Below are 12,436 nucleotides of genomic sequence, written 5' to 3' on the forward strand. Positions count from 1 at the left end.
CCTGCTGGCAGCGCGGGGATCCCTCTGCAGCTGCCCCCGGTGTGTGTGCCCGTCCCGCCATGCGGGATGTCCCCTGGAGCGGAGAGAGGTCCCTATTGCCCCGAGGGCACATCCCGCACTGCCTGCCCGGCCAGCCGTGCGGGACAGCAGGTGCTGCGGGCTGCACCAACAACCGCCGAGTTTTAACATCGCTCTTTCTCCTGCAATCCCCCAATTTTTTGGGCAATTAATAAATCTCTATTATCAATACATATCTTTTCTCTTACACCTCCTTCCCTCCTACCTTCGGCGGGCTGCTTCCAGGCGCTTTCTAAAAAGCGCCTCTTGACAGGAGCTTGTGGATGGCACAAATCCTCAGAGGAAATCCGCCCCCCAAGTCCCCCAAGGGCAGCATCCCCCAGCCCCTCCCCTCCCCAGCCCTAGGGGGCTCTGTGGGGCAGCCTCTCACCGCCGTGACCCCCAACCCCGCCCGGGCAGCGGCCGGCCCTGGAGGGGCCCGTCCGGTCCCCACCCCGCCACCGCGGCGGCAGGAGATGCTGCGCGCTCTGCCAGCGCTGCCTCGACAGCGCAGCAGGTTGGAAATCTCCCTTCTGAGCACGTTTGAAACCTTTCCACCTCTCCCGCCTGCGGTTTGGGAGTTTCAGGAGGTGAGATCGCCTTTTCTGGCCCAGCAGGGACGTGACACGGGCCCACAGGGACCGCACTGGGGAATGGGCTCCGGGACCGGGAGGTGCCCCCGCAGGGAGTCGCGGAGCCGCGGGGCTGGCGGAGCTCGGGCCGATTTCCACCTGCAGTTCTGGCCGTACAAAAGCCGATTTCCACCTGCGGTTCCGGCATCTCGGCTCCACGCAGAACATCCCAGCACCACGAGCCGTGCCAGGATGCCCCTGCTGGGAACAGGGACATTGCATCCTGCCGCCCCCTCCGCCGGTTCTGACGGCGGGCAGCGGTCGTGCCTCAGTTTCGCTGCCCCTTCTCAGTACGGCAGCCGCCTCCCACATCGGGCAGCCACCGCTGTCTCCTGGCCCAGCAGGAGGGAAAGGAGGAAAGGGGCTGTGCTTCCTCTGTTCTCTGTTTTGGGCTGCCCTCTGTGCTCCTTTAGCCCAGGTGGAGCTGCATGGGATGTCTGCCTCATCCCCAGCATCTGGCTGGGCTGGGCTGCTGGGGGACGCTGCTCTCTGTGGGGGCAGCTGCAGAGGCCACACACTTGTCCCCTGCAGGACCCCTGTCCCTTTGGCTACATCCTCCTCCTCCTCCCTCCCTGATGAGTCCAGACAGGCCCTGTTAGTCCTCCAATTAATGCAATTAGAAAAGTCTCCGGGCCAGTGCCTGCAGCGGTGGTTGGAGCACCACTTCCAGTTCCACTGCCTGCTCGGGGGCAGGTTGAGCAGGGGAGCTCAGGGAGAGGCTGTCCCTGTCCTGGAGCTGTGGGACAAGCCCAGGCCAGGAGTAGGCAGCGCCCAGCTGGATTGTTTGGGCTGCAGGGTGCGGGCACAAGGCAGAAAAGCATCAGGCTCCACTCAATCGCGCACTCAGGGACACTTTTATCCCACCCCACTGCTCCTAGACTGGAGTCCTGGAGGCTTTCCCCTGTTCTCCAACCCAGCCCTGGCCCTGGGAGCTGTGTCCCACCGAGAGCAGTCCCATGGCCAAGGGATGACAGAAACAGACAGGTCTTGGAGTGGGACACTTCTCCTAAGGGTTGGATGGAGGCAGGTGTCCCTGGGCTGAGGGCGCTCTGGGTTGCAGGTTCCAGCTGGAGAGCAGCAAACCCCACAGGCATAACCCTGCAGATCCCAGTCCTCTCAGCCTTCTGCCCACTGAAGACACCCCGCTGTCCCCCACCCCTTGGTGATCCCCTCAAGGCTTTGTACCCCGGGCAGGTGCACCCGAGCCAGGGGCGTCTCCTGCTCCTCCTCCCGTGGCTCGGGTGGGCAGCGCCCGCGGAGCAGGGGGAGCCCCCGCCTTTCAGCGGGCCCCACAGCGCTGGCTCCTCCTTCAGGCCGGGCCATGGCGGAGGCGGGGGAGGCACCGCCCCACCCCGTCCGCCATCGCCCTTTTAAGGAAGGGGACATTCTTCACATAAACAAGCGCGGCCCCCGGGAGCGGGGGGGGTCCCTTCCCGGGGTGGGGGGCACGGCTGGGGGGGTGCCCGCCCCCAGAATTCCCCGTGCAGCGGCGGGTCGGGAAGGGGGTCGAGAAGGGGGATTTCGGGGTGGGGGTCCTGGGCAGAGCGGGGAGCCTTGAAACGGCCAGGGAGCGTCTCGCAAGCGCGAACCGAACGGCGGCGGGGCCGGAGCGCCGGGACCCCCGCCCGCCGTGCGGGACCCGGGCGGCTCCGCAGCCGCATCCGGCGGTACCGGCGAGCGGGAAACGGGGCATCCGGGGCGGAGAGGGCACGGGGGGGCCCCCACCGCCCCGCTTCCCCCGCGGGAATGCGAAAAGCTGGCGCCGAGCCCCCACGCGTTGGCAAGCCCGGCCACTCCCCCGCCCGGGGCAAAGGGGCCGCCCCCGGGGTACGGGTGGGCCCGGGGGGTCCCTGCCCCACGCTGGGGCCGCGCAGCAGCAGCAGCAGCGAGGCCGAAGCCGGTTCCAAACACGCCGTTTATCAGCCGTCCCCAGCCCCCCGAGATTCGGAGACCCCGTGGGGATGGGGCCGGTCCAGGGCGGCAGGGGGTGGTTAGCGGTCCCCGGCGGTAATTAGCGATCCCCAGCGGTGATTAGCGGTCCCGGGGGCCGGCAGTAATGAGCAGGGCAAGTCTCCGCCGCGGCTCATTCTCTGGAGCGTCTGTGCCAATGGATGGGAGAATGTCCCGCTCCATCCCACTCCCCTCGCATCCAGCCCGGACCAGCACCCCGGAATTGGCGGGGGTTGGGGGTGGGAAGAAGCGCTGAGCTCTCAGATCCTGGTGGGAGGTCTGCCTGTGTGTTAACCCTTTCCTTGCTGGGTAAAACGTGCCCGGACTCGGAGTGGCAGCAAATCCGTGTCCAGGAGGCCGCTTCGGGCAGGGTCGTGAGGATAACAAGCAGGGATGGGATCTGTCACCGCGTCTCTGTCGGGTCGTGGGCGAGACCGAAATTGAAGCGGCTGTGGTGGCCCCGGGCCAGGAACCGGGCTCCGTGTGCGATGCTGCATGTCCAGATCTGCAGGGACAAAGGGGACAGGTGGATGAGCACCCAGCAGGGACACTGTCCCGCCCCTGTCCCGCGGTGCCAGCCCTACCAGGTAGGCGACGAAAGCCGCGTAGGCAGCCAGTAGCAGGCTCAGGGGAATGTGGTACTCCAGGCCGTGCAGTGTTGGCAAAAAGTCCACCACGAAGTAAATGTTGATGGCGCAGACCAGCCCCGTTATGAGGGTCATCAGCACCTTCCCCGGGCTGCGAGCAGGGCAGTGGGCATCAGTGCCAGGGCAGGGCCCCCACCCTGTGTGCCCCTGGGCACAGAGGGCTGGGGGAACTGAGTCTGTGCATGAACCAGACCCCAGCAGGAACATCTCTGCACTCCACAGCTATATTTCACCCCGTAGTGGGGCTCTAGGTGTGGATTTTGGCCACCTTCCAAATCCAGGGCTGGCAGTGCCAGGAGGATGCTGAGGGTCCAGGGTGCCCAAGGAACCAGATGTGTCACTGGGAGGAGGATGATGAGGGTAGTGATGGGGTCTGTTATGCTCTGGCTGCCCTGGGCAGGTGAGAATGAACATACCCTTCCAACGTCCCTGCACTAACTGCCCCATGGCATGGTCTGGGGGTGCAGGATGGGCCAAAGGGAAGGTGTCTGCAGCCAGAGCTCCCTGCTCTGCCTCCCCTGTGCCTCCCCGAGCCCCAGCACTCACAGGCTGTTGCTGAAATCCTGCATGAGCGGGTGCAGGCTGGTGAAGGTGAGCACAGGCAGGACGGCAAAAGGCAGCTGAAAGGAGAGCGGGATGGGGACGTCATGGCTGCCAGGCCAGGGTGTTGGGGGCAGGTGGTGCCCTCCCAGCCCCTTACCAGGATGCTCTGCAGGGCGTTGAGCAGGTCATTCATGCCTGTGAGGTGGCTGATGTCCTTGAAAGCGGCCACCAAGACAGTGGGCAGGATGGCAAAGGAGCGGGTGAGGAGCACCCGGGTGAAGCGGGACCAGCGGAGCCGCAGGAAGCCCTGGAACACGGCAGAGCCCGCACCCTCGCTGTGCCTTAGTCCCTCCAAACCCTGCCTGGGAGGAACAGGGGCGGCATCTCCCGCTCCCTTGTGCCAGGGCACTGAGCGGGCTCCTGCAGGGCTGCCGGGCCCCACTAGGTGTCAGCTCCGACTCGTTAACACAGGATCTAATTAACTAGGGAAACACTGCGTGGGGCACCCGCAGGGTGCAGCGGGTGGGCACCGTCTCCATCCCACCTGCGGGGAACAGGGACACTAGTGCTAGCAAGTGCCACCCACCAGCTCCCTGCAGGAATGGTGGGCAATTCCAAACACTCCTGGGGGAGTGTCTGCCCGTAGAACCCCCTGCCCAGGGCTCACCTGTGATTTCCCTGCTCTCAGCCCCTCCTTGGGGGCAAGGGCCAGCATCCCTGTCTCTCACCTCCATGACAAACTGTCCTGCATAAGTGCCGGTCATCGTGGAGCTCTGTCCTGCTGCCAGGATCCCAATGCCCCAGATGTACAGTGCCACTGCCCCGAAATAGCAGCCCAGGATGACACCCTGTGTGTAGGGACACTCCAGTGGGCACCCTAAAGTGTCCCCCACCCCAGGCATTCCCATCAGCTCCCAGATCTCTAGTGGGGTTATAACCCCCCCCAGCCACAGGGGTTGATGGGGAGAGTGACACATCCCCCAAATGGGAATGGAAGCTCACTGGGCACAGCTGGGTGGCACTCACCCCCTGGTAGATATCCACAGAGACTGTCTCGTTGTTGGTGGGGAAGATGCCGGCGAAGTGACTGATGCTGCTGTTGATGCACTTGTTGTGCTGTAAGGCACGGCAGGCACGAGGGTGACACCACCCAGCAGCTCCCACAGGCACAGGGGAGCCCCACACATCACCTCTCGGGGAAGGAGAACGTGCAGTGCCCAGGGGATGCTGGTCCCACCCGTGCCCACAGCTGGGCACAGCTGCCATCCCCCTGTGGCCATGGGGTAACACTCACCACGTCCTCGTTGCGCTGGTGGTAGAAAGCCTCGCCGAAAACAGCCATGACAAAGAGGTTGATGAGGAAGGAGACAAAGAGGGCCAGGCAGGACTCGGTCAGGAAATACATGTTGGCCTCCCGCACTGCCTCCTTCTTGGAGCGGTCGATCACCCGTGTCTGGGCATGGCCAGTGGCATGGTGGGTGACATGGGGTCACGGGAGCACCCCTGTCCCACAGCCAGGGCCGTCTGGTCCCCACCAAGTGCACCCTGAGGCACCCTGGCAGAGCAGTGCCCGTGGCAGTGCCTTGATCTCACCTTGACCAAGGAGGAGTGCAGGAAGATGTTGTGGGGCATAATGATGGCGCCGATGATGCCCATGGCCTGCAGCAGCTCCTTTCGCCCACAGCCCGGGCAGCTGGGCAGGAAAATGCCCTTCAGCACCTCCACCTGCCTCGGCCCCACCACCACGTACTGGGAAGCAGTGAGAGGGGGCACTGTGAGCTGCCACCCCCCTGGCACAGGCTGGGAGCACGGGGACACCGTGTGGCAGGGTCCCTTGCCAGCCTTGCAGGAAAAGGGTTGTGCCCAGCTCCCCCCTTCACCTCATAGCCAAAGGTCAGGGCCATGATGGTGATGAGGAGGCCGAAGAAAGCCTCCAGTTTGCGGAGCCCTAGAGAGGTCAAGAGATGGGGTGGAACAGAGCAGGGTCACTGGTGCCACATGGGCACTGACAGCACCTCCAGCCCTCCTCCTGGTGCTCACCATACTTATCGAGGAAGAGGAAGAAGAGGGTGTCCACGATGGTGATAAGGACCCCAGCCCAGAGGGGGATGCTGCAGGATGGCCAGGGACAGGATTAGATACATGGAGCAGGGCCAAGGGGGAGCTGGGGGTGCCTGTGGGGAGCCTCACCGGCCAGCTGAGAGCAGGCTGAAGGCAATGGCTGTCCCGATCACCTCCTGCATGTCAGAGCCGATGATGGCGATCTCAATCATGAGCCAGAGCAGCACACGGGGCACCTGGAGGGGACAGAGGTGCCTGAGCCCACAGTGGTGCCTAGCTCTGGGCAAGCTAGCACAGCTCCTGGGTGCAAATCCCAGTCTCCAGGCTGTAGCAGAGCAGCATGGGGACTCCAGAAGACCCCTCTCAGCTTCTTTCACAACACAAAGTCAGGATGAAAGATGGGTATTAAATCCGAGCCTGTTCCCCCCCTCCTCATCCCTGCTCCAGTGAGAGCTGGAGGATCTGTCTGTCTAGATAGGGGGGGGTTGAGGGAGGCAGAGGGATGCATCCAACCCTCCTTCTGGGGACCTGTCATTCACCCAGCTCGTTCCTCCCATCAGGATTTTGACACTAAGATGGGACCCCCAACTGCCCCCTCCTCTGTCATGTGATCCCTCCTCTGGAGCTCCCCCCAGCTTTCTGCCCCAACACGCTCAGGCTTTCCCGCGTCTTTCCTGCGTCTCGGTTTCGCGTTGCTGCCCCACGCCTGGGCTGACTCTCGCGGGGACGATCTCGTGTGTCCCCAGGTCACACCGGGACACTGAAGCAGCTGCTCACCGCCTCTCACCCTGGCCCCTAGGTGGGGGACAGCAGGGCTTGGGGGGCTTTGGGGAGCCCCTGAGAGAGGCAGGTCGCTCACAGCATCCTCCTGCTCCTCTCCAGCCCTGCAAGGGCTGTCACCAGCCCAAGCACGGGGTCCCAGACTGTCACTCCCCGTGGTTGCTCACCTTGGGGTAATAGAGGTAGCAGATCTCGCCCAGGTCCTTCCCGGTCACCACGCCCAAACGGATGGCGAGGCGCTGGCACAGCAGCCCCAGGACGGTGGCCCAGAGCAGCACCCACAGCAGCTGGGGGCAGGAGGGAGGGGGGCAGCGGGGACTGGGGGTGCTGGGCAGGACCCAGCCGCCCGGGGGTCCCCGGTTCAGCCAGGGTGGCAGGGAGGAGAAGGGTGCAGGTGCTCTCCCAGCCCAGCCAGAGGGGCGCCCCCCGCACCCCTGGGTGTGCTGCCCCTGTGCCGAGGCCCCCGAGCCCTTCCTGCTCCCGGGCTGGGGCAGCAGCTGCCAGGAGCAGCCGTTGGCGCTGGAGAGGTTACGAAACCCGCGCCTGCTTCCTGAGCGCGGGGGGAGCCGCTCACCTTGAACCCCGCCAGGGCCCCGCCCTGCAGGTCCGACTCCACGTTCCCTGGGTCCAGGTACGCGATGCTCATGAGGAATCCGGGACCGGTGAAAGCCCAGAGTTTCCTGAAGCTGAACCCGGGCTGGGACAAGGCAGCGGGTCAGAGCCGGGAGCCCCGTTCAAAGCAGAGTCTCTTGGTTGCACATCCAGCCCCTGAGCCCGGCGCTGCCCGCACGGGTGTGTTTGGCACACGGAGGGCATTTTCCTGACAGCTCTGGAGAGGGAATGCTGCCCCAGCCTCCCCCTGTTAGCAGCAGTGCTGGAGGGGCAGTGAGCCCCCTCTGACCCATTGGACAGTGGTTTGCAGGGGGTTCCAGGGCTGTCAGGCACCCATGGGATTCCACTGCTGTCCTCTGCTTTTGCTATCCTAGGGAATACTGTTCCTTCCCCTTCTGTGTTCCACTGCCCCGAGACCAGACGAGGATGGGGAGTTCTGGTGGGGTGCAAGCAGCCTTGGGGGGCCCCACTGGGTTCATCCATGGGTGGCCCAGGAGTGGTGTGTGAGCAGTGGGGTGATCCTTGTGGCTGGGTAGCACCTTGCCCCATTGTCTCAGTTTCTCCTTCTGGAAAACTCTAAGCATGGAAACACTCAACCTAGGCCTGTGACTTGCCTGAGCTGGGTCTGGGGAGCTGGGGGCATGTCCCCAGGGCATGACCAAGATGCATGTTCCCCACTGCAGTGGCCCTTTGCCTCCTCAGCTCCAGCTCCCTGCAGCACCGTCCCGTTCCCCTGCCCTCCCTGAGACATGGCCATGCAGCACCTACCCCACTGCCCTTGGGGATGCTGATGAGCTCGTCCAGGTAGGTCTGGTCCTGGGTGCCAGGGCGCTGTGGGGCCATGGGATCCCCGTTCAGGGACCTGGTGAGGCCTGAGGGGGACAAGGAAGAGGAAGGGAGGTGGCAGCCTGCCAGGGGGACAAGGACATTTCGTGAGCTGGCAGCGCTGGTACCAGCTTCCTTCAGTCCCACCTGACCCTGCCTCATGAACCCATGAGGGTTTTCCAGGGGGGGCATGAGGATGGCTATATGGGATCTATCAAAGGCCACCCAAAGGGATCAGATGCCACCTCCAGCTCAGGTGTCCCTAAAAGCCCTGGTCTGAGCCCTGTCTTCAGCAGTCCAAGAGCCAAGTGCGTTTCTGGGCAGCAGGGACAGGAGGGAACATGACTCTAGCTCCTGCTGCTGGATGGGCATAGAGTGAGGACAAGAAGCTGGTGCTGGTCCTGATCCCCCCTTTGCAGCCCACCTGCATCCTGGGAATTGGTTGAATCACATTCCCAGGCTCGAGGGAACAGAGAATGGGGCAGGTGGGGAATCCAGGACAGGCTGGGGGGAATGGTGCCCACTGAAAGACGGAGCACAGCCAGGGGTCCCAGGGTGGAGGGAAGGGGGGTCTAGGGGATGAAAGGAGGCACAAGGGGTACCAAGAAGTGTTGTGAGGCTCACCTGGTTCCAATGATGCCATGGGTGGACTTGATCCAGCCACAGTGCTGAGGCTTCCTGATTTCAGCTCTGAGCGCAGTGCCCGTTGCCCTGCCTTTAAAGGAGCCCCCCGCAGTTGTGTCATCCCTCCCCCTCCTCAGGAGGAGAGGAGAAGGATAGGAGAAGGAAGTGCTCCTTCCCTACCCTTATGAGCACACACAGTCTCGGTTCCCCCCCCCTTCCCTCCCCTTCCCTCCCCTTTGCCTCACACACGTGCAAACACGAGGCTCCCTCACCGGGCTGTGGGAGCAGCCTGCGTGTCACTGTCCATCACGTGCCAAGGGCTCTGCTGGGGTGACTGTGGGGATGTGGGGACAGGGGACAGTGTCCCACAGGGCGAGTAGGGAGGGCTGGCCCCACGGGAGTAGGGGAAATGCCATACAAGTGGGAGTGAGGAGGAAGCAGGCACGTGTTGCACAAGGAGATCAAAATGCGGCCTTGGCTGCTGGGGAAGCACCCAGGCAGGCGGGCTCTGGGCCACAGGGTGCTCACACCACCCTCTGTGCAGGGACCTTCATGCCAAGGATGGTGTGCCAGCGTTGCAGTGTCAAGCTGTGCCAACACAAGCGGGCACCCTTCTGCCAGCCAGGCCGTGTCCCACAGGGAGATGGGCAAGGGGTGTCCCCCAGGAACACGTGGGTGCTGGCAGGCGCAGGGATGTGAGCCTGGCCCTGCTCCACAGTATGCCCCAGCCACCCCCACCCCCTAAGTGAGGGCTGGAACAGCTGGGAGAGGGACAGGATCCCACCCAGAAGGAATGGCAGGGCTTGGGCACACAGCTCACTCCACCTGCCCTCCCTGAGCCTCAGTTTCCCCAAAGCAAACAAGACCGGGCAGGCAGTGCTGGCTGCTTTATTTGCTGTTAGCTGGAGGGGGGCCAGCTGGGGAGCTGGGGAGGGGGCTGGTAGCACCAGTGGAGGCAAAGGGGCTCCCAATGGGCCGCTGGTGGGCAAAGAATTCCGCAGCAAAGGAGATGGTGTCGTCTGGCTGCTGGTGGAGCAATGCCTGTAGGAAGTCAGACAGCAGTGCCCGCACCTCAGGGTGCTGCTGGAGGTAGGCAGCATGGGAGAGTTGCAGCTCCTCCTGCAGTGGGGTGGACAGGATGGGTGGGGTGGGCACAAACACACATTTCCCCCATGGGCACTGTGCCAGGGTGAGGGGGACAGGAGCCGGGTCCTTTCCCACACTTGAGAGGGTGTGAGGAAGGATGTTTGTCCCCTGCCCCCTCTGTGTGCCTCCTGGACACACCAGGGAGACTGGCACAGCTCCAGGTCCCCTTGTCCCCATGTCCATCTTACCTTTCTGTCCAGGAAATAGGAGTAGAGCTCCATGTCCTCATCCCATTCCAGGGGTTCTTTGGGGAAGGGGAGCTGGGGTGCAAACCTACCTGGCAGCAGAAGGCAGGGCACGGTGTTCCCCCTGGACTGCCAGACAGCGGGGAGGGGCTGCCTGTGCTGGGGGAGCACAAACCTCCCCTGCCCAGTACCTGACTTGCTGAGGATGGACTCGTCCTGGAGAAGCATCAGCACCGGGGCGCCGATCTGCATCAGCTGAGCCAGATGCCTGAGAGGGGAAGCAGAGCCCTTGGCGTTCCCACCGTGGGTCCCTGCAGCCTGGCAGGGCTGGGCGCCCCTGGCAGCGCTGCCCTCACCCGCTGGGCAGGAAGCTGCTGTGCCACACGCTGGGGGCCCCGGTGCTGGCGCGCACGGCTCGGCGGATCACGAACACCTCTGTCTCTGCCGAGCCCACCGCCTGCCGCTGGATGCCCAGGGCAGACTGGGGGCGGTACAAACAGCGCTCAGCCTTGGCTCAGTCCCCCCTGCCCCAGCTGCCATCCCCATGCTGCCCGCCACATTCTGCCCACTCCCACTTCCCGCATCCCATCCTGTATCGCAGCCTGGCCCAGACCCGCCCGTCCCACAGGCCCTCCGGCCGGCGGCTCACATAGCTGAAGGTGCAGAGGTCGCCCTCGCTGTTGATGGCTGGGAAGACGAGGCCGGGGGGCATTGTCCGCCGGCGGGCCAGCACCCGCAGCAGCAGCAGGCTGGCGCCCTCCAGCAGCCGCGCCCGCAGCCTGGCCCGGCCGTACGAGAAGCTGTGGCACTGCGGCTCTGCCTGCGGACAGACCTGCCTGCCTCATGGGACAGCCACAGACGCTGTCCTGCATCCCCAGGGACAGCATCCCCGAAGCTGGGCAGCCCCGGTGAGACAGGCCAGCGGTGCTGTCCCCTCCCAGGATGTCACCCTGCCTGCCCTCAGCCTCACCCCTCCCTCCTGCAGGGTCCTCGTCACCGTCATGCCGTACTCGTGGCTCACAAAGTGGGTCCTCTTCTCGATGGGGTGTGGAGTGAGCTGCGGGAGGGGTGGGAGGCACGGGGTGGGGGGCAGAGCCAGGGCACCCCTCCTCTCAGGGGGGACCCCGGCCCCGCTGTCAGTCGGGTACCACAGCAGATGCATTGTGGGAAACTCCCCACCCCAGCTGCCACCCAGAGGAGGGGATGGGGACCAGGCTGGTGGGGCAGAGCTGCAGTCTGAGCATGACAAAGGACACCAGGCTACCCACAGCAGCCTTGCAGGGGGCACAGGCCCCCGGAGGGCACCACGGCAGGGCACACCCCAGAGCAGCAGGTAGGACACAGGGAAGAGGACATGCCACTACCACATCAGTCACCTCCAGGCACTCCTGCTCCTCCTGCTCCAGGGTCTCCAGCTGCCACGTCAAATAGGCTGGCAGAACAAAGCCATGCTTAACCAATCCTGTTGGATGGCACTGTCCCCATTCCGAGCCCTGGGGGCTGGTGGACAGGGATGTTCCAGCCCTGGGGAGGAAGGAACTCCCCAAAGGCCACCCCTGGCTCACCTTTGAGGCTGCTGGAGACAAGCACACCATTGTGCTTGCCTCGGAACCTGGTTTGCACCAGGATGCAGCTCTGCATGGGCGCACCTTCCTGCTGGTAGGGTGCCCACTGGGCTGCCATCCACCACTGGCCCTGTGCCTCGTCCCTCGGTGAGGCCCCCACGGCCACCACTGCCAGCCTCTCAGCAAACAGGCACCCCTCCAGCTCCTTCAGCCCTGCACAGAGGGACGGTGACCGCGAGGAGATGGTCACTCTGGTCACTCCCTCGCGAAGGGACCGTCGCCCCTGCCCAGTGCCCCTCCCTGTCTCCATGCCCCCCTGCAGGCTGGGCCGAGCCCCTCGCCATTTATCCCCCACTCTCAATCCCTCACTCTCCGGCTCCCTCCTGCCGGGCCGGTGCCCCCAGCCTGCAGGACAAGGGGGGCGGGAGGAGGCACGCACCGATGAGGCTCAGGAACTCGGCAGCAGTGTCCGCCACGCTCGGGCTGTCCCGTGGGCGCTCGGGAGGGGGCTCCATGCCTCGCCTGGCGGCTCCTGCTGCCGGGGTCTCAGTCAGGGGCGGCGGGGCTCCCCCGGTACCGCCCCACGCGTGACCAGGGGGCAGTGACACCCAGCCCGCCTCCGCAGCCCTCTCGGGTCCCCCCGGGTTCCCCGGTCCCCGCCCTGCCGGACCCACCCGGTGACCCCGACGCGTCTCCGTCTCCCGGCAACGCCCTGGCCCCACCCCTTAAAGGGGCCGCGCCCCGCCGCGGGGTTTAGTCCTCACCGAGGGGGAGAGAAAAGGACGAACAGGTGTAAAATTGATCCAGTC

General features: G+C 64.6%; 2 protein-coding genes across 2 annotated transcripts; both read right to left on the reverse strand.

Moving 5' to 3' along the window:
• Nucleotides 1–2,715: 2,715 nt before the first annotated feature.
• Nucleotides 2,716–7,331, reverse strand: SLC11A1 (solute carrier family 11 member 1). The gene is made up of 13 exons (XM_058809679.1): nucleotides 7,245–7,331; nucleotides 6,838–6,957; nucleotides 6,020–6,126; nucleotides 5,870–5,940; nucleotides 5,710–5,777; nucleotides 5,423–5,578; nucleotides 5,124–5,282; nucleotides 4,856–4,945; nucleotides 4,558–4,677; nucleotides 3,987–4,136; nucleotides 3,833–3,906; nucleotides 3,224–3,377; nucleotides 2,716–3,144 (listed from the first exon to the last, which is right to left on the reverse strand). The coding sequence occupies exons 1-13, from the start codon at nucleotides 7,314–7,316 to the stop codon at nucleotides 3,043–3,045; spliced, it is 1,443 nt and encodes a 480-aa protein (XP_058665662.1). The 5' UTR covers nucleotides 7,317–7,331; the 3' UTR covers nucleotides 2,716–3,042.
• A 2,288-nt stretch (nucleotides 7,332–9,619) lies between these two features.
• CATIP (ciliogenesis associated TTC17 interacting protein) lies at nucleotides 9,620–12,142 on the reverse strand. Its single transcript, XM_058809732.1, is given in 9 exon segments — nucleotides 9,620–9,850; nucleotides 10,066–10,154; nucleotides 10,254–10,407; nucleotides 10,409–10,543; nucleotides 10,712–10,882; nucleotides 11,033–11,119; nucleotides 11,439–11,494; nucleotides 11,628–11,840; nucleotides 12,067–12,142. Coding segments are annotated over 9 exon segments (1,212 nt in total).
• Nucleotides 12,143–12,436: the final 294 nt, after the last annotated feature.

This window comes from Ammospiza caudacuta, chromosome 8 (genome assembly GCF_027887145.1).
Source record: "Ammospiza caudacuta isolate bAmmCau1 chromosome 8, bAmmCau1.pri, whole genome shotgun sequence".
NCBI lineage: Eukaryota > Metazoa > Chordata > Aves > Passeriformes > Passerellidae > Ammospiza > Ammospiza caudacuta.

Bases quoted from the DNA above. Each gene is read 5' to 3' on its own strand.
- SLC11A1 (XM_058809679.1), bottom strand. From the start codon at position 7,316: ATGAGCATCGCGTACCTGGACCCAGGGAACGTGGAGTCGGACCTGCAG. The intron at 3,378-3,832 runs GTGAGTGCTGGG...CCCTGCTCGCAG, and splicing joins CAGGATTTCAGCAACAGCCT to CCCGGGGAAGGTGCTGATGA. The intron at 3,145-3,223 runs GTAGGGCTGGCA...TTGTCCCTGCAG, and splicing joins CGGCTTTCGTCGCCTACCTG to ATCTGGACATGCAGCATCGC.